Genomic DNA, 22,035 nt, shown 5'->3' with positions numbered 1-22,035 from the left:
GACTCAATTCCTTCTAAGATAGATTGAGTAGTAGAACCAATAAGACTTGATTGTGATAGCCTGCAAACGAAAATTATTTCACCGAAAAATTTACAGCTCCCGATGCCTTAGGATAAGACTAACAATAACAATAAGACAATGGAAAGAAATCACAATACCATAGCTATCTATTAAACAAAGAGCAACTTCACGACTTCATGTGTATTTTACCTCAAAATATCACGAAATCGTAAGTATTTTCGACTAATTTTTTGTTTCTTCTCCATAAACTTCATATGCAATGTAATCAATGGCGAAATAATTTTTCTTGTTTACCGATCCACGTATACTTAATCTACCATTCCACCATGTTATGTGTCACACTGATATTCATTAATCATTTTCAGTTAGGCAGTTGAACTTCCTGCCAGAAGCTCATTTCTTTTTGTTCGTTACAAACCGTTTGATGGTTATGAGTACATAAAATAAACGGCCTTTTTCAGGGCTATTATTTAGTTTTTAAAACAGTTAAACTAACAGATTTCTGAACAATGAAAAGAATTACATTTGAAAAATAAACTGTTCTGAAGCCTGACGTCAAACTTCTGTCCTTGCCGCTAGGCTCAAACCCTTCTACTTTCGTAACGGCGAAGACGAAAGTGGTTTCTATCAAGCGGTTTACGATATCACGTCTTGAATTACAGCCATCGAATCGAGTTCTTTGGTAAATGCTATTTGTAGTGAAAAGCTACAACTTGGAAATGGTCAAGATCGGATCATCGCCAGTATAAACGATATGTAGCCTGCAGAATACGAGATATCCTGATCGCATCTAAAAATCCAGCGGATCTGGCAAGCAAAATGGGGGAAAGGCCTTGGTCTAGATTCTGAAAACGTTTGGTACCAGGGGTCTGATTCCTTGAGGCAATACCAGATGAGCTGGTCCTTGTTTAAAATCGATCCAGTAGTTACAGCGGAAGTACTACGTCCTTTTTCAACTAGCAATAATCGCACCTCGGATGTACCTCATTGGTTACGATATTGCCACTGCGCAAAGCTTACTACGTCCTTGTCAATATAGTAATAGATTGCAATCGATTATCGATTTTCACTATCGTTTGTGTTTGATAGAAGGAATGCGATATCCTATATAACGAACAAAAATATAAGGTTTAAAAGTATGACTTTAATGATTTATGAAAAGTGGTGAATGTTACGCTTGACTATTTGTTGGAGGTAACACATGTATTTGAAAGACGTGTCAATCAGCAAGGATGCCAAATGGAAAACAGATCGCGTGTTTATAAGATACAGTCATACTTCGATATAAGACAACCACGATATAACGTAACTTTTTAAGATGTAAAAATAAACAATACTTATTGGATATTGGAAAAAATCCATGATTTCTCATTAACACAACATAAATAACGAACTGCGCCAGTGTTTGTGTGGTTAGCGTAACAGCCTCACAATCCGATCGGCCTGGGTTCCCAGCTGGCGTCGTTGGGATTTTCTGATGCGAAAGATCTCTGGTTACGTCTACCTTCGGAAGGGAAGTAAAATAAGTTGGCCCGGCTCATGAGTTGTTGAGTCTGAGAGGTACACCCAAAATTGATTTTTAGCTCATTTTTTGTCATCCCGATTTATAACATTAAATGAGACATAACATAACAGAAAATGTCATGACTCACAAATACTGGTAAGGATTTGTATAATATACATGGTACAGCAATATAAGATTAATACGAGCGAGCGAAACAAAAGACAAATAAGCTTTCCGCATACTTTGCCACATATACGGTTCAGACCGAGATAGATATTGTTCTCCTTCATGCGCTCCTTTTTTACTCTTAGATAACGCTTCCCAACTTCATTTTATAATCAGGTGCAATATTATCACGTATTTGCTGAACAACTGCTGAAGTATCATTAGCCATGTGGATAGCGTGGTCGTGTAAAATAGTTTCGCATCCCAGCCGGCCTTGGTTCAATCCCCATTGACGTCGTATGAACTTTTTTTTTTTTTGCATAATCCGAAATGAAATGAGAAAAGAAAACAGAAAGAGATGTCTGCATACAAACCATTTTTAAGCTTTTAAAACAGCTCATTATTTGCGCATTTGATTCTTCAGCACACTAAATGGCATCATTTCTGCCAAAGATGATATGTTTTCTGTCAATGCTAGTTTGGGTGTAGGAACAGCAAAACCATTTATCCATGATTAAAAATAAGGATTGATTACTGTTCAGTCCGTCAAACGCACTGAAGAGAGAAAGAGAGAAGGGAAAACTTAAATCGTAAGTCCCCACCCCTTTTTCTATTCGGGTTCAACACTACACACAAAAATAGCTTCCCGACCGAGGAGAGTCGTTATTCAACCGTCGAGCCACAAGGGATCCCACCCGTCGAATAAAGCGCGAGAAACACGAGGGTTTCTTCCACGCACCCGTTGTCTCCATGAGTGGAACAACATAACAAAAATACAGTCCACCCCACAGTTCCCAGCAGACGGAACAATTACTGAAATGCCAGATTTTTTTAAATTAAATCAATATTTACTCATAACATTAATTTATTAACTGTACTCAGAATTACCCAGTGGTTATTATTATGAAGAATATTTAAATAATAAATTTTTCGGAAGTTGATGTTGACAACCGATTACGCTTTGCTTCGTAAACCTAGCTAACTTCAGAGAACAGTCTTACTACTGTAATACAACTGCAAGGAGCTGAAAGATAAACTCTAGCAATCCTTGCCCTCAAGTGACTGCTTAGATTTTAATGACCACCAAATGTAAGGATCATGATTGCGATCGATTCTAAAGGTTTTTCTATTTCATCGATTTCGTTGGCAACGGGATTTTTTTTTCTGAACGCGACGCTAACAAATATGTTTCCTTTGTCACTTCGTTGAAACAGTCCCAAAGGGTGTGTCGTGAGTTTCGGGTATGAGGTTTGATTCAGTTTCGTCTCTTTTATTTCATTTACAGGTCTTGAAGACGACGATGAGCTATTACTCTCAGAAGATTCGTAGCAAGATACTTTATGTACTCCAACAACACTGCCAGCAAGACTGTTTACGATTCAAGAACTCCTAAATAGTATGACTAGATCGTCGGGTCTAAAAAGGTTGCAATTGAGTAATTCTGATCTTCTCCTAAGTAGTTGAATCCTTATCAGACAAAAACCCTGTTAAAGATTAGTCCCAGAAAACTTGAATCTCTATTAAAGGATATCGACGGAAACGGGAAATTTATTCATAGTTCATTATTTTTATGTAAAAATTTGTTTATTTCTTTCAAAATGTAATCTTTCATTTGCTTCATGCACAAAAACAGTGTCATCCAGTTTCGTATTCGCAAATAAAAAGCCAAATATCTTCTTCTTCTTCTTCTTCTTCTTCTTCTTCAATGGCACTAACGTTCCTAGAGGAACTTCGCCGTCTCAACGTAGTATTACTTGCGTCATTTTTATTAGTACTTAGTTGAGATTTATATGCCAAATAACACGCCTTGAATGCATTCTGAGTGGCAAGTTCTAGAATACGCGTGATCACAGTGCAAGTCGGAGGAAATTTCTTTGACGAAAAATTCCCCCGACCAGAACGGGAATCGAACCCGAACACCCGGCATGTTAGTTATGACGCTAACCACTCGGCCAAGGGAGCACATAAAAAAAAATCCAAATATCCGATTGCCGGATATCCGACTATCAGGCCTTGAAGCTATCCGGTATCCAGCCAACCTACTATCCGTTTCATCACTAATTGATACCAATTTCACTTCAATTTTTTTAGACCTTTTCCTCTACTTAAAACTGATCATGTTTGTCTACGAAAATTATCTTAAAGCGGCATAAGAAAGGTGTATAAATACTACTGGGTGATAGAAAAATAGTTTTTGTGCATTTTTGACTAATCATAAACAGTTTCGCATCAATCAAAAAAAAAAAATTTTTTTGCTTCGATATAATGTAACGAGAAAAAAAATGAAGTTGCCTTATATCGAGGTATAACTGTAATGTTAACGTTAACCACTATTTTTTTCGTGAATGGATTTTGTTGATTTGCGTACCAATCGATGATTTTTTGATTTTTTATATGCCACACGTGAATGGTTGCAATTGATGAAAATTATCTATTCGTGTGCTTTCCCACCAGTAACGTCAATAACGAGAGATTATATTTTTATATTATTTTGGGATCCGGTAACCAAGTTGATGCTATTTACACTGATCTGAAATCAGCTTTTGATAGGATTGACCACGACATTGCCTTGAAGAAGTTTGCTAAACTCGGATTTTCTAGTAGCCTCTGCCGCTGGTTGGAATCGTACCTCAAGGATAGAATACTGCAAGTCAAAGTAGGTTCTTCGTTGTCGAATGTTTTCGTGAATGAAACTGGAGTTCCCCAGGGCAGCAATCTCGGTCCCTTGCTATTTGTACTATTTTTTAACGATGTCACTGTACCGCTTGATGGAAGGTGCAAACTGGTATATGCCGATGACCTGAAAATATACATCGTTGTGGAAAGTTTGGACGACGTTACTACGTTCTACAATCACTGCTGGTCAAATTCTACGACTGGTGTAAAAAGAACAGAATGACTATTAGCATTGAGAAATGTATCGTTATTTCATTCCATCGAAAACTAAGCCGTGAGATCTTCTATTTTGACTATCGTATCAATGATCAAAAGCTTGAGCGTGTGGAGTGCGTCAAGGATTTAGGCGTCCTGATTGATTCCAGATTGACATTTCGAAACCACCAGTCTGCCGTAATCGACAAAGCGAATAGACAACTTGGATTTATGTTTAAGATTGCGAGAGAGTTTGATAATCCGCATTGCCTTCGCTCTTTATATTGCGCGCACGTTCGTTCTCATTTGGAAAATGCTTCAATCGTGTGGTCACCGTACCACAGCAACTGGACGAATCGAATAGAAGCCATTCAACGTAAATTCATTCGGTACGCCCTTAGAGAGTTACCTTGGAATAATCCGCAGAATCTACCGCCTTACGAAGCTCGCTGTCAGTTACTTGGACTGGCTACTCTCGAGAAAAGGAGAAAACTGGCAAAAGCTGTTTTGGCAGCTAAAATTCTTATATCTGAAGTGGACAGCCCAATATTACTGGAATCGTTGCAAGCAAACGTGTTACCCCGTAATCTTCGCCAGCGCAGCGGATTTCTGCGTATTCCGCGGAACCGTTAGGATTTCACAAAAAATTCACCGTTTCAATCCATGTGTTCAGCATTTAATGAGTTTTACCATTTATTTGATTTCAATGAGTCCTCATCTGTCTTCAAACTGAAAGTGCTCCAGCTGCTTAGCTCAACTAGATAATTTAAGCGGCTTAAAAATGATGAATCTCTTAATTGTTTATGTTTTAACGTAGTGTTTGTTGCCCACATGTATATTTGTAGTTTTTCTTTCATGTAGACCATGTTAAGTCCGATGAATGTATATATAAATAAAAAGAAAAAAAAACAACCTAGAAATATTCCATATTCCCTAGACATCATTCCCTCAGAATACTATTTGTTCCGGTTCATGGCGTTGGCTTTTCCGAAGAGCGCTTCGATCTAATGGAGAAATCAAAAATTTCCTTGTTAACCGGCCAGACTTCTATCAGCCGGACATGCATGTATTTTGGTCTAAACTAGATTTTATGTCTCAAACGGATGTCTTTTTCTATAAAAAAAATCTGTAAAGTAATACTGGCACACGTAATATATTATGGAAATTCGAAAAATCGTCATTGTCCGGAAACCGTCTTGGTCTCTTTGGTACCACACTATAGAACTGTATATTTTTTTCAGTTGAATGGTGAGTGAGACCACTTCAAAAACCAGAAAGATTTCAAATAGATGTTCTCAATAAAAACATTTGACGACCGTCAGATTTTTGACCGTATTTATTTCATCTTTTGTTGCCTAAACAATAAATTCACTAACTAATCATAAATAAATCAATTTAAATAAGAAACGTTAAGAGTAAATTCAGTGATGGTAAACTTCATATCCATGGGCATTGGCGTCATTTTTCCCATCCTTCTTTTTGTATCCCTCCTTGTGTTCATATTCCTCCGATTTCCCGTGATCTTTCTTGTGTTCCTTATGCTCGCTATCATACTTTCCGTCCTCCGAGTGACCCTTCTCGGAGTGTCCTTTGTCCGCATGGGCCTCCTCCTTGTGTCCTCCATTCGCCTGTTGCGCTTCGTCTTTCGAAAATTCCTTGTGGGCGTATCCGTACTTGTTGTAATGACCGCTGTGATCAGCCGTGTCGTAGAAGATATGTTCCTTCTTAAATTCGTCCTTGTGATAAACATTATGGTACCCGGTCGTTTTGGAACCCTTTTTGTGGTGCTTCTTCTCTCCATGCTTGCCTCCACTCGTGTGATGTGCCTCATCGTGATGATCATGGTGGGCGGAACCTTCATCGTGGTGGGCCTTCTTCCGACCACCTTCCTCGTCGTACGATTGTTCATGGTCTTCCTTATCGTAGCTACCCTTTTGACCCTTATCGACCTCGTGATGTGTATCGTAACCTTTTTCACCCTCTTCGCCACTCGAAGCATGATGCTGTTCTTCGTAGGATTCACCAGATTCTTTGTGGTGCTTTTCTTCATCTTTGGAGACCGCTTTTGGTTCTTCCTCTTCGCTATCCTCTGCTCTGTCGGCCTCCTCCGAACTCTCGATGTCCTGCTCAAGTTTGCTCTCTGCCTGGATCGTCTCACGTTTGTAAATGGCTGGAAACTCCAGCCTCGCCCGTTCCATGGAAGGACTCATGAGCATAACCTGACCCGGGAGCGTGTCGAAACTCCGGTAAATATACGAAATGGACCGTGGTGCTGCACCGGTCGCAACGGTAACCAAAGCACAACCGACCACCAGCAGCTGTTTCCAATTCATGTTTTTCATGATTATGTGTTGACACTGTTACGCGATGCACTTTCTCGAACAACTGACAAAGATCGCTCTCCGGTGGATAGTTTTATATCGACAGCGATTATGTTTACGAGGTTCCACCTGACTGAGCACCGCACCGTCCGTTACGGTCGAGTAATCGGGCGTTCGTTTTGGAGCCGCGGGGTAAAATTTAACACTTTTGCATTCATTTGTCTTCCAAGAACCATTGCGAACCCGAATGCAAACGAATTATCTAACAAAAATGCTGCCGCTGCTGCTGCTGCTGCTGCACAGATAGCCTTCTGTATGTGCCATGCAAAATTGAGTCCGCTCAAGGTGCAGCGAAAATCATGCTGATCTTGAATCGGTACGATGACTTTACCTACGGCATTTAAAGAGACAACTTATCACCCGTAGCTAATGTCTAAGGTTAAGGTGGCTGCAAATCCCTTCAGGTCGATTCCAGAAAGTAACAGCCACAACAAATTTGCGATTCTCCGGCATGGTCTCCCGAGTAATTGGGCTGAAAAACGAAAACGGCTCATTGCTAATTCAGAACTCAGAACACTTTCGCACAATATTTTCTCGGAAACATTTGAAGTGTAAATTAAACATTTAGTACGCACGCTTTTTTCGCTTCCATCCAGCTCTCTCTAAACTGGCTCCTGACTTGCATATGTTAGCTGCTATTGTTCCCGTCCTCATACAGGAGCAACAACACCCACCGGAGTGTAAAAAATAAAACCGGGGGTGGAAATTAAAAGAAACAAAAACGAAAGACAAATTTTCCGACTCCCCGCACGGCCGGGCCGAAACGTGAGAGCGCCTGGAAAAGATTCCGGAAAAACCGCATATTTTCCTTTCACTACTTTCATTTCCGCCGCTTTCTGTTGAACTCTTTCCGTCGTCGCTTAGAATTGTAACAACATCATCAGTACAGTGATCACTACAGAAGAGATAAACCGTGTCTTTGTGTCAACTTTCGTGCAGTTCTGCTACCTTGCCATCCCTCCCCTCCCCCTACTCGGTTGGTACGTGAGCTAAATGCTGAAAAGTGCAAACTTTTTGAAGTGGCTGTAAATTTGTGGTGAGAAAGTTCCATCTTCTATCCGGGCTCCCGCCAACGGTGATGGGACACGTGGGGAAGGGAAGGATTAACACATTGTCAACCCACGGTGTAATGGCGGGTTTTGCGCTACAAATTATCCGGTAGACAATGGTAATCAGCTCGCCACGTACGGGCTGTAAGTGATTGGACGTTTTCGAGTTGTTTTTGGGATAGTCAAATGGGTCATTGGGCAGCTCGTGAGAAGTGGTCGTGAAAAGGGCAGCATCGTTGGGTGTGTTGTGTGCTAATTCGAAATCTTGGCACGGTTACCACTTCGGCCCGATGAAACCTATCAGCTCCCATGTAGTGCCTGAGGAATAGCGAAACAGTTGCCTGAAATGGTGTACGTTTCCGAATGTAGAATTATAGTACTATTTGGGTCCTTGAAACCAATCAATATTCCTTCGTGTTTATCAAACGGAAGAAAACAAATCGAAATGTATTTAAGCTTCATAATGAGCTGTAAATGTAATCGCGGAAACAGCTTGGAACGGTCATTTTTCAGGACGGGTGCCTTAATATCGATGTTTCGGTACGCTATCCGTTATTAGATCACATTGAAGCTCCAGTTTTCTAGGAGCAATTGTTCGGTGTTATGTCAGGGGGGGGGGGGGGGCGTCTCGAGGTTTTGGCAGGCCTACTCCCACTAAAAGATCGCTTCAATTTATTATCTCTTCGGTTCTTCATCCGGTGTAAGGTCATGAACCTATTGGTGATCGGAAATTTTGAGCGGCTAATCGAGCTAAATTTTCACTCCGGATTCATGAGTTCATATCATGAATTCATCTCCATGCAGGTTGATTCTTCTTCGTATATTCCCAACCGTGTTGTTTCCCTGACTACATCAATTCCTCTGTGCATTTTGATCTGTCCATGAAGCAAGATATCCATGGATATTCAGATTACCAACGATCGAGGATCGCTCTAACGATCTTCGATGAAAAATATAGGGGTATCAATTGTGATAATATGTACTTTACTGATGGGTCCACTATAAATGAGTCCACAGGATTTGGAGTGTTCAACGAATTTTTTAGCACCTCACACAGTCTTCAGAATCCTTGCTCAGTGTATATTGCTGAATTGGCAGCAATTCATTGGGCGCTGGACAGCGTCGCCTCACGACCTGTTGAACACTATTACATTGTAACGGATAGTCTTAGCTCTGTCGAAGCTATCCGTTCAGTGAGGCCGGAAAAGCACTCGCCGTACTTCCTTGAGAGAATACGAAAAATTTTGAGTGCTTTATCCAGACGCTGTTATGTCATTACCTTTGTGTGGGTCCCTTCTCATTGCTCAATTCCGGGTAATGAGAGGGCTGACTCATTAGCAAAGGTAGGTGCGATTGAAGGCGATATTCATCAGCGTCAAATCGCCTTCAATGAATTTTACTCTTTAGTCCGTAAAAATACCATCGCTAACTGGCAACGCAAATGGAACGAAGATAAATTGGGCCGGTGGCTTCACTCGATTATCCCTAAGGTTAGCCTCAAACCATGGTTCAAAAGTCTGGACTTGAGTCGGGACTTTATTCGCACCTTCTCCCGACTCATGTCCAATCACTGTTCGTTAGACGCGCTACTCTTTCGTTTCAATCTGGCCGGCAGCAATATCTGCGTTTGTGGCCGAGGTTACCACGACATCGAACACGTTGTTTGGTCGTGTGAGGTGTATCTTGTTGCCAGATCGAATTTAGAGAACTCCCTTCGGGCTAGAGGAAGGCAGCCCAATGTGCCGGTGAGAGATGTGTTGGCTCGGTTAGACCTTGATTACATGTCCCAAATATATGTTTTCCTTAAATCTATCGATGTTCGTGTGTGATTATCCTTATATCCTAATACCCTCCATTTCTTCCTTTGTGAGTAATTGGTCCGCTTGCTATAAACAGAAGAATGAAATGTAAATTCACAACTGATGTACGAATAGATTTAAGAATTGAGTGTGTGTGATTATCAACATTGTAATAATTTCCTTATACCCCATCCTTTTCCTGAGAAAATGTCACCCTTTTAATCTCGAGTCCACAACGAGTAATCGGTTTCCCACATTACTAACCATAGATTTAAGAAAATTGTTCATATATATAGTTTTAAAAATATATTTAAGATTTCGGCTCCTTTAAACTTATGTAACTGAGCCTGTAAAAATAAACGAATTTATAAAAAAAAAAGTCAGGGGGAACCAAGTCACAAAATTGAAAATTTCGAGTTATTGATTACATTTGGTTAAGCATTATGTAAGCTACATACCACATTGATCAGATTTAAAAATCACGCATACAGCAGGAATAATTGATCGAAATTGTTATGATTGATCAACGAAAACCCCTCATAGTATGCAGTCAGAGCGGACCATGTACCATTTACCGGTGACCGGAATAAATCGCCACAGTAAACAACTGCAACAGAAACAACCGCTTAGAAAAAGTGTAGTAGGCTAGAAATATTTGGCGCGGGAAAAACATCATGTGCCTCACATTTCTATTATAAATTTATTCTCTTGTTCTCGTTTTTCGAAATTTATTCTGAGGACAATGTAATGGGGACGAAGTCCCCATTTGGCGAGGATAAGGAATCGAGGCGGCCCATGCCGCCAAGATGACGCAATCCGAGTCCACCGCCGACCCGCCGTCGGAAGCGGCGGTGTCTCGCACGCAAACCTGGGATCCACTGATTGCCCGGTTAGTTTGAAACATAGGATACGATCCTTTAGCAATGTCCGACCGAGCTCTAGCGAGCGTCGGACGGTATACGTCTGCCCGGGGCGTTACGTTTGCCTGGGGCGATACGTTTGCCCGGTTAATTCTTGTTTTGAAATACAATACCGCGCCACAATATTTATAGCCTACTACACATTTTATAAGCGGTGGTTTCTGTTGCAGTCGTTTTCTGTGGCGATTTATTCCGGGAACCCCATTTACCATGGCGAAATGGCTCTATATCATGTGCACATTCTGACTATATTAAAAAATAAACTTGGTCCACTCTGACTGGACGGATCAGTGAAAAATGCTAGCCTTCAGTGTGAATGATCGCAAAATGTACTATTTCAGAGTGCGATTTAGGCTGCAGCGATGACAATGAATTCAAATTTGACGATTCTATTGACGAATACTGTCTAAGATGATTGAAAATGGGAAATTTATGCTTTAACATGTTTGCCGTGCAATCAAATTCATGCCTGTAATTTATGGCAGAGACTATTTTGCTGAACGCTGTCAAATGTTCACGCCGTTCCAAACTCACAACCTTTCTCGCTCTAATTTTCATAGCAGAATGGCACACTTTGACTCACAACTATTAATTGATTGAGAATTATTTCGAAATTGTTCGGTCAAAGTGAACCAAGTCTTAAAAAATGCTTCATTTGGTTCAGTCAGGGTGAACCATGTACATATAGGCAGCCAAATAACTGCCTTTTTTGACATGATACTTGATGTTTTTTTCATTTGTCATACGTCAAAGTGTTGCCAGAGAGTAGCTAACATTTCTGAGAACAATATTGGACGAAAAAATTGTAAGGGGTTGTATCTAGTACACGACCGCATATTTTCGACGTAGAACTACGCAATTATATTATGCAATCCACTTGTTTACCACTTCGAATATTATTTTAGATTGCATCGACATTTTTGTAATAGATTATGTTCTTCGTTACAAATAAATTTGATGAACGTCTTTTTGTTTGATACGATGCCTAGGACTACCAAAATATTTAAATGGAAGAATTGTCAAACGATCATTGTATTTTACATTTCCCTCTGAAATTATTGCACATCTCATGTTTACGTAGTTCTCGAACCGCAAAAGTTCATCCACCTCTAGTATCTGAATTCCGGTCTGCACAACGACAAGCGAGTACAAAAGTACTCAACACCAAAAAGTCACAGTAGGGTTGTGTCCTAGACACGACCGCATAGTTGACGTAGGATTCCGTTGGGCTAACTATTCATTTTGGATATGTTTGAAGAATTACCTCGTTAAACTCTTTGATAATGATTTGGTGGTCCTGAAAAGGGCCGTTTTGTTTGGTTGTTGGGTATTGTTTGTTCACTCCACCAGTTTTTACCGAGTGATGATGACAGAAGGATGGTAAACAGTCGTTGGATGGTGCGTATCAGATAAAAGATACCGAAGTGGAACGAAATATGACGAAAACCACCCTCTGTGATCCTAGACGAGATGCTTCCTGTGTTATGTATAGATGAACTAAAGAAAAAAAAAATCACCAGTGTAAGATAATTACCAATACCGAACACAATTATCAATTTTTTCTCATCAGTAGAAACATATTACTTTAATATAGAGAAAACACATTTGTAATGGAAAAGGTAATTTTATTTTATAAGTTTTACTTTCTGAGTGTGCTTATGCTAAATTTTTCACAGTACACGATTGGTCATTGATATGAAATTTCACGAAGCACCTTCCAAATTTAAATTTTATTTGCTAGAACTAATCATATCACTAACCTTACTTGCAATATAAAAATGCCCCCGACTTGCATATATTTGCAATGCTCGGGCACCTTGGCTTTGATATCTCTGTTAGGGAACACATTTCGGTAGGAACAAAAGTTCCCCCTACTTTCATGTATTTGCAATGCCGATTTCCCCCAGGCAGATTGGTTTTGATGTCTCTGTTAGGGAATCGCCGCATGTGTCGTCAATTTCGACCAATTAGAAGTGGGTATTTCCGTTAGGGTAGGGGTTGAGATTTTTCAATTGTTCGATAGTTAGTTTCATGACATATATTATTTTTTCCAATATAAAAAATTGTTATGGAGCACTGAAAACGATTGAAGCAAAAATTTCATCAATCCATCATGAACTGACTGAGCAATAAGCGTTTGAAATTGGACAATTTTCACGATGTGCTCGATTTGCGATTTTCAATTTGTACCCCAATATGTTCCCGAAAGACATAATCCTACGTCAAAAATACCCCCGACTTGCATGTATTTGCAAAGCGGATTCCCCCAGGCACATTAATTTAGAAGTCCGTGTTAGGGAAACACAGGACAGTGGGAACAAAAACACCCCGACTTGCAAAGCGGATTTCCACAGGTACATCGATTTTGAAGTCTGTGTTGGGGAAACCGTAAATCGGGCCAATCAAAACTTGGCAGTTAAAGCTTTTAGATAACGCTTGATATTTTACAGTTATTCGATTGTTCATCTTATGAAAAATAACATTTCATTAATTGTGATAGACGCGTAGAAATATTTCCTATCAATTGATGCATCTGATGCATTTAACATCTTTTAGATCTGTTAAGTAATATTCGAGTTATAAGCATTCGAAATACGGGTAGGGTTAGCGCACAAATCGGCAGAACAAATGTATGGTAAAAAAGGAAGTTCTTCCAGTTTTCATGAATTCAAACCGTTTAGAGATTAGCGAATTGTAATGTATAGCATATGAAACAAATCTTAGAGAATTTTCGATTCGATTGGTATACAAATCATGAGAATTCGTTCACAATGAAAATTGTTATTAACGTCAACCTTATGCCATGAAAACGTGACCTTTTTTCTGATTTGGCACCCTTCTTGAAAGACGTAGTTCTACGTCAATAATTTAATGCTTTGAAAATTGCTGAGCACTAAACTTTATATTCGTTTTTCTCGAAATCATAAAAATGTCATATGGTCCGGTCGGACTTAACACCGACCGATTTTGGTTACGTTGTCGAGGCGCTTGGTGTTGACTGCATCCACTGAAACGGGACAGTCTGCCATATGTTTTCTCCGGCTGATTGTACATCCAGAATATTTCATCCTTGTCTTGATACCAGGAAAACCCGTTGCTCTATCGCTCTATCGCGCATGCTACAGATTATATGTGGCATTGTCCACGTTGGTTTTTTAAAGGGTGGTTCAGAGTAACTAACTGTCGCTCATTAAAATGTTTATATAAATATCAATAACGTCCATAAAGTACACAATAGTACAATTTTACTATGAAATCGGGGCTTGAATCACAGAAATAGTAGAATCGAACAAAAACAGTTACAGCAATGAGAAAGTCGCACAAAAGGGAATCGCATAGAAACAGGTTTGCCTGCAATTTGAACCATCCAGTACCGCTTTCTGTTTCTAAACAGCGATCTATACCAATCTGCTTCCTGGATGCCTTTCTCTTCTTTCTCCTCTTGAGATCTTGAACTCGAACCATGTCCCTTGTAGTCCATAGACCTTTCAGCAAACAGATAAAGCGGCTCTTCTAGGCCGACCTTCATGCATCTGTTTGCGACAACCCGGATAGATACACCTGATGCTGGCTAGCTGTCCCTACATTGCATACAAATCTACTCCTGTTAGTAAACAACCGATTCAAATATGAACATATGACGACAACATTATCGAACTGCATCTATTCGAACAAAGCAGAAATCACTTTGTCTTACAGAATAAAACGGTTATATTCGTAGAGTGAAGCATAATACATTGAGTTAAACCGTTTACTATGTTCCTACTCTAATCGCTTATACATGTACACTAGGGTGCCAATGAATGTATGGGAAAGAATCGGCCATAAAGTTTCAAAAAGTTACCCTATACAAAATGTTCACCACCTCGAAAAAACACCATATGCTGAATTTAGGCTCAATCGGACTTGAGGGAGTGTGGCGCAAAGCGGTCAAAGTTTGAGTTTTTTGAAAATCGAAAAATCACCCAAGGTGGGAGTAAAGGGGGAGGAGGTCGAGGTTTTCCAAATTTTTTTTTATGCCAAATGTCTTAAAATTGCTTGAAACGTCCAGATCTAGTGTCATCTCAAAAAAAAAAACAGGAAGTAGGTTATATCTGTGGTATAACCGCAAGGGTGACGTAGGACTATCGTTGATTCAGTGATCATTTGTTTTGCATCTGAATCAATTCTGAATGAATGAATAAATGAATATTTGGGGGACTTCGAAAACGAGAGCGTTACGTTGAAGGCACAATATTTAGCAAAAAAAGCAATCACACGAAAGTTGTATAATGCATAATACATTGCTTGTATTGTGATATGATTTGTATTACATTTCCAATAGACAAAATATCTGTTGCATCAAATTAGTCTACATTATTTTTGCGTTCGCTCATCCATTCTCAGAACACCCATTTCTCTTTTGAGAAATTGTTGGGTAAACATCCCGAAAGACGTGGTCTTACGTTGATCGCAATTGATTGAAAAATCATAAACCAAATGTATTTGGTCGCAGTGTTATATGGATAGAAAACATCAAAATAAACTCTTTCGCTTGAATGTTTTTTTTTCAATTCCCAGGGGAACTGGCAGATTATTTTTCAACAACGATAACGTCCTTCCAGATTCTCTTCGATACTCGAAGCCCACCAGTGGTTAATGCTAACTCGATAACCACCAGTTCATTGCACTTGATTTAAAAATCACAAAAGCAAATGTATTTGGTCGCAGTGTTATATGGTTAGAAAACATAGGGTCAGGTCAGGTCAGGTCAGGTCAGGTCAGGTCAGGTAATAAGCGCACCAGCGCTTTCATGATGAACGAAGTCAGCTTCACCAGAACAGCGACAACATGCTCCAATCGCTGTTCAATTATAACTGAGTGGATTTCCGAGCGGCGCTCGCTTATATACCGATTGGTGATTTCAATAGCCTGTTTTGAAAGCAATTTTAAGGCAATTGAAACAAGTTTTTGGATGAAAAAGTAACAAGTATATACCGCGTAGACATTTTATCTTTCGAATGAAGTGTTTATCATACCATTTCGGTCAGTTGTTTAAGAGCTATTGACGCTCAAAATCTCGGTCTCCGGCGTAACGCTTTCGTTTTCGAAACTTTGATTTTACACCCCGGTATAGAAATGAAAGACGTAGTCCTACGTCAAAAATTATCAAAAATCGGCACCGTGGGACTTTGTTTTTTTTTCGGAAAACGAAACGAAAAGTATGATTTAGGGTGCCAATAAAAATGAAGAATGATGAACAACTCGAGAACTTATCAAACAAATGGAATTAATCTTAGCATAGAGAGGTTGTTACGGCCCAGACAGGAATCAATAAAAAAACACATTGTTTTTCTTAACACTTTATTAAATAAAAACAAAACACGTTACACAAGAAATTATACACACTGAGAAAACTCCTCGGAAAAGAACCTGAATTCGAATCTGTAAACAGAAGCAAATAGAGCGGATATACACAAAATATTATTCACTTACCTTTTCATCCAGCAACAATTACCTGCAAAAGGAATAAATATTATATCAACTACAATACACAACACACAGCACTTACCACTCACAATTCAGCACAACAAACAATATGTAAACAATCACAACATGTAAACAATAACATCCCAATTGTGACGGAATAGGGAACGCATGGAAACGAACTGGCTATACAAAGCCTATCGTTTATAGCGAACATTCGAGAAGGAACCCGAGCAAAAAATCAATCGCAAGTATAGGCTACCCAGTTCCAAACATAATCGAGCAGTCATTGGCCCGATGTCGACCGAAACGAAGTAACATGCTACAAAAGTGCTGGAATCTACCACCGCCTTACCCCCCGCAGGCAGCACTGTCTATATTTGAACTATAATTGTATGCAATTTTTTGGTACTGAGCGAAACGGCATCACTGTAGAGATTACTTTTTCTCTTTCTCTCTAAATTGTCATTCAAAACATAACAGAGAATGACTCGAGAACTAAATTTTGTAAGTAAGGATAATTTTGATATTTAATTATAAAATATAAATGATGTTTCCTTGATTAATTTCAGTAACAAATTCAACAACACGGAGACAAAATACAGGCGAATTTGTGATGAACGCAGCTAGTCTTTGTTGATATATCGCGTCAAAGGAAGGAAAGCAGCAGCAACAGCAGAAATGTATAAATGAAAATGAATGAATAGCGGTGATCTGAATGGAATGAAAACGGAGTTTGCAGCTTCGGTAAAGTATTGTTTTTGGGATCAGACCAAAGCGCTCATCTCACCATAATCACCAACAACAACTTCAACACGAACGTAACCAATTTGAATACCCGTAAGTATGACTGGTTTAAATTTTTACTTATGATATGAATTTTGATCTCTTAATTTCATTTCAGAATAAAAAACTCATCCATCTCAACAGTCATGATTTCCCACGAAGTTAGGTGTGTCTGCTAGAGAGAACGAAAGGGACAAAAATAATTGAGCCGACTGCGATTCCGATGAAGAAATTTGTAGCTGTCGGGAGTTTACTGATGACGGTATAATCGCTGCGAATAGTATACATCAACAGTGCACAATTGTATGAATTTATTATAAATAAATATTTGTAAACAACGCAAATTTTTATTTTTTTTTGCTTAACATTAAACTTTTTGAAAACACAGCCATAAAAACGGTTGAGCAGTACTGCAATCGGTCGACGCGGTGCCAGATTGGCACAGGTTTGGCTCGAAATTGGTTGTCGAATACGAAAGGTAGGTCGACAAAATCGTTGCAAAATGGCACGATATCGGTATCGTTGTCGACACCGTTTGTTGGGACCAATTCGACACAACAATGTAGAGTGGGTATTCAGAGGACTATGGGACCAATCATATAAGTAGGGCACGAAATGAAAGAACAGAGTTTAGAGGCGAATGAACTCTATGAGTTTAAAGCCTATATTATCCAATAACGAACGAACGAAGAACAGAGTCAGTCTCAATAAAACCGTCGACCGGTATATATCAATCGTCTTGTCTATATTTCGATCAATTTCTTCATGGTAAAACGGGTAGCCAGTCCACTCTCATCTCTACTCTGCCACTAGAACTCTGCTCAGAAACCTCTCTGGGCGGAGACAGAGGTTTTAGGAATCGGTAAACGTTTCTATGGTAGTTCGACACTCCTCCCCCTCTCTAAAGCGGGGCTCCCATACAAATGAAACACAAGTTTCTGCATAACTCGAGAACTGATTAAGCAAACGGAGTCTAATTTGGGATGTGAGGGTTTTTGGGTACGAGAAATGTTTCTATGATGGTATGACACCCCTTCCATATTCCAACCAAACTTGACAATTGAAATTTTTTGGAGAACTCCGAGGGAAAATGGGAAAATTTTAAAAAATCAATTCGCATGTGTTCTACAATTACATATTAACAAGCGTTGTTAGTCCAGTTGATATTGGCGGTAGCAAAATTGATCTTCATTCGAAAGTGGAAATGGATTTTAATGTGGTAAAACGCACTCCTATATCGTCTTCTATCTATATAAATAAAAATGGATCGCCAAATGTGTTGATAAGAGCAAAACTCGAGAAAGGAATTGTCCGATTTAGGGCTGTTTTTATTTTATCATATTTTCTGTATCAAACATTTGTTCCATGTAATGGAGAAACATGTTATTTGCAAGTGGATGAAAACTCTTGCACGAGAATTGTGTCTGAAAATAATCTGATATTATAATGTCGAGTTTTGGTAGAAGTACTGAAATTTTATAGTAAAAAACAGGAAGTGGGTTATATCTATGGTATAACCGCAAGGGTGACGTAGGACTATCGTTGATTTAGAGATCATTTGTTTGAAGTTGAATCTAAATCCATTCTGAATGAATGAATAAATGAATATTTGGGAGACTTCGAAAACGAGAGCGTTACGTTGGAGGCACAAGGTTTTATGCATCCAATATAGGATACGAAAAACCTTGTTCTGAAGAATAATCTTCAGAAGCTAACCTGCTAACTGTACTTGATTGACAAATCACAAACCCAAATGTATTATATGGATATTTTATGGATAGAAAACATTAAAATAAACTCTTTCACATGAATGTATTTTTAAATTCCCAGAGGAACTGGCAGATTATTTTCAGTAACGATTAGATATCTCCACATTTTCCTCGATACTGGAAGCCCACCAGTGGTTAATACTAACTCGATAACCACCTGTTAATAGTACTTGATTGAAAAATATTTGGTCACAGTGTTACATGAATAGAAAACATTCAAATAAACTCTTTCACATGAATGTATTTTTGAATTCCCAGAGGAACTGGCAGATTATTTCCCAGCAATGATTAGATCTTTCCGGAACTTTCTCGATGCTGAATGGCATCCAAACGAAAAGAATTCTGCGCGTGTATGTGTCGCCGTCCACCTCCTCCAGCACGATAGGCAACGATGTTGTCTTGTCGATGTCCTCACGAAAAATGAATGTGTCTCACCACCAGAATATCGCTTAAGTATGCTTTTTGTGTGTGATTGAATCGAGAGAAGGTGTGGTTTACGATGGCAATTTGGAAGGCAAACTAGAGGGGAATGAACTCTCTGAGCTCGGAACTTTCGGCGACAGAGCAAGAATCGATTGTGGGCGCATACAATATTGGATACGGAAATATCCTACTGATGGGGAAAAATAATCTTCAGAAGCTATCCTGTTAATTGCGATTGATTGAAAAATCACAAAACCAAATGTATTTGGTCACAGTGTTACATGGATAGAAAACATTAAAATAAACTCTTTCACATGAATGTATTTTTAAATTCCCAGAGGAACTGGCAGATTATTTTCAGTAACGATTAGATATTTCCACATTTTCCTCGATACTGGAGGCCCACCAGTGGTTAATACTAATTCGATAACCACCTGTTAATAGCACTTGATTGAAACATATTTGGTCACAGTGTTACATGAATAGAAAACATTAAAATAAACTCTTTCACATGAATGTAATTTTAAATTCCCAGAGGAACTGGCAGATTATTTTCAGTGACGATTAGATATTTCCACATTTTCCTCGATACTGGAAGCCCACCAGTGGTTTATGCTAACTCGATAACCATCTGTTAATAGTACTTGATTGAAACATATTTGATCACAGTGTTACATGGATAGAAAACATTCAAATAAACTCTTTCACATGAATGTATTTTTAAATTCCCAGAAGAACTGGCAGATTATTTTCCGGATCTTTCTCGATGCTGAATGGCATCCAAACGGAAAGAATTCCGCGCGTGTATGTGTGTGTGTGTAGCGGCTGCTTCGAGATCTTCCCGGGGAACCGTTTGTGGCATCACTCTCCTCCTGATGGATTGATGTCTAGCCTAAGGTGCACAAACAGGCTCTTGGTGACACCGTTCATCAGCGCTTTCATGATAAACGAAGAGCTTCACCACAACAGCGACAACATGCTCCAATCGCTGTTCAATTAGAACTGAGTGGATTTCCGAGCGACGCTCGCTTATATACCGATTGGTGATTTCAATAGCCTGTTTTGAAAGCAATTTTAAGACTATTAAAACAAGTTTTTGGATCAAAAAGTAACAAGTATAGAACGCGTAGACATTTTATCTTTCGAATGAAGTGTTTATCATACCATTTCGTTCAGTTGTTTAGGAGCTATTAACGCTCAAAATCTCGGTCTCCGGCGTAACGCTTTCGTTTTCAAAACTTTGATTTTACACCCCGGTATAGAAATGAAAGACGTAGTCCTACGTCAAAATAATTTTAAAGGGTAGATTAGAAGATCAATCAATGAACAGTTCTGCAATTGTACCCACGAACGCGCGCTTAGTATGAAAACGAGGATGTGATAACGAAAAATAAGTTTTAGGCGGGACGAAGTTTGCCGGGTCAGCTAGTACGTTATAAAATAAATCGGTCGTTCAAAAAAAAAAGCAATTTTAGTAATCCACCTTAAATATGACTTATTCGTCTTTGAATTTCTGTTGAAAGATCATGTGGTTGCGGTGGTATTTGAAAGCTGAGATTCGAGCTCTCCCGTGATCCGTAACCGATTCAATTTTTTTTGAGGATGTCATCAATCATGTCACCGATTAATACTCACTGCCACACTCGTATTGTGAGTCTCAATTGATGAGTCTATGGAGTTGTTAATTGTACGCATTTATTAACAAATCATAAAACTGCAATCAAATTCGTTTGTTACATTATCAGTACACGTATTGTGCTCTCACGATTCTGTATCATTCTGTTTTGCGTAACTTTCATTCACTAGAGATGTGTTTGATCTATTATTAATAGTTATTCATTGCAGTTTTCCTACAAACTTTGTAGCCATTGAATGTATTGAATGTACATTTGTACAGTTCAACTGAATTTACAGCCATTAATTTTTCAATAAAAATCCTACAATAGGAACGAGTACAAAAATTATACGAAATTGAATAAATATATTATACAAAAAAAAAAACATATTCACTCTGTATTATTTGTGCCAAGCGTTCCTTTTTCAAATGATAATATGATTTATATGCCTTTATGCATGCTGTGCGGTTTCTCGCCTGCAATAACGTGTCGCAAAACGCAACAATTTTATGTTTTTTTTTCTGTGTTCATGCTAGCCTCAGGTGTGCTTTGTTTTGCTGGCTGTAATTTATTTGCCCACGTCGTGTCACACCTCCCCCAATGATATGATTATAAAATTTAGGGATGCGTCCGATTGTATATTTTGCATGCTTTGGGGGTATCATTGTTTTTATTCCGCCCACTAATTCCCAGGTTGCGAACCGTTCCAAACGTGATGATGTATTCCTCTGCGCTACACTTTAATTAATTGTCTAAACTAATTATACTATGATTCGGTGCTCACTTTAATCCCTCGCTGTCTGCGGCTCTTCCTCTCCGGTATTCGGGTGCTGTGCGCGTCGCATTTTCACTGCGGTCATTCGCCCATTCAATCATAAAGTTATTAATTATTTACATTTGCACCAATCACGAAAAAAAGGAGAAAAATCGGTTCGTTCATAGTGTACGTTTATTTGTTCATTATAATTATAGAGAGCTTTCAACATTTCGCCATTATTTACAGAACTAATTAAATGAAACATGTTTTTCCGCTTGTCTCACGCGTAAACGCCTAGTGTTGTCCCTCGATTCTTCTTCCCCCCCACCGTATAACGCCTTCACGCCCTGTCACAGTACCTTGGTGGATGTTTTAAAAATAATTGAACATAGTTTAACCTTTCAACGCACGCTCCCCATACTTCAACGGTATTATCATTTGTACAGTTGATACATGCGTTGAACAAAAAGCTAATTGTGCTAAGCACAAATATTTGTTTCGCTGCCTT

The 22,035-nt window shown here is 39.0% G+C and overlaps 1 protein-coding gene, 1 long non-coding RNA gene and 1 pseudogene across 2 annotated transcripts; 1 reads left to right on the top strand and 2 right to left on the bottom strand.

Moving 5' to 3' along the window:
- Positions 1-969: 969 nt before the first annotated feature.
- On the bottom strand, positions 970-1,038 carry LOC129772082 (U4 spliceosomal RNA; annotated as a pseudogene).
- Positions 1,039-5,922: 4,884 nt separating this feature from the next.
- Positions 5,923-6,903, bottom strand: LOC129771307 (histidine-rich glycoprotein-like). Its single transcript, XM_055774827.1, has one exon. It carries the CDS (start codon positions 6,901-6,903, stop codon positions 5,983-5,985), a length of 921 nt encoding a protein of 306 aa, XP_055630802.1. The 3' UTR covers positions 5,923-5,982.
- Positions 6,904-16,568: 9,665 nt separating this feature from the next.
- On the top strand, positions 16,569-17,300 carry LOC129770715 (uncharacterized). Its single transcript, XR_008742184.1, has 3 exons — positions 16,569-16,683; positions 16,749-17,016; positions 17,081-17,300. It is a non-coding gene; the product is annotated as an uncharacterized LOC129770715 (long non-coding RNA).
- Positions 17,301-22,035: the final 4,735 nt, after the last annotated feature.

Source organism: Toxorhynchites rutilus, chromosome 2, assembly GCF_029784135.1.
Source record: "Toxorhynchites rutilus septentrionalis strain SRP chromosome 2, ASM2978413v1, whole genome shotgun sequence".
Lineage (NCBI taxonomy): Eukaryota > Metazoa > Arthropoda > Insecta > Diptera > Culicidae > Toxorhynchites > Toxorhynchites rutilus.
The sequence above is the reverse complement of the archived record's forward strand: the minus strand, read 5'-3'. Positions and strand labels throughout refer to the sequence as shown.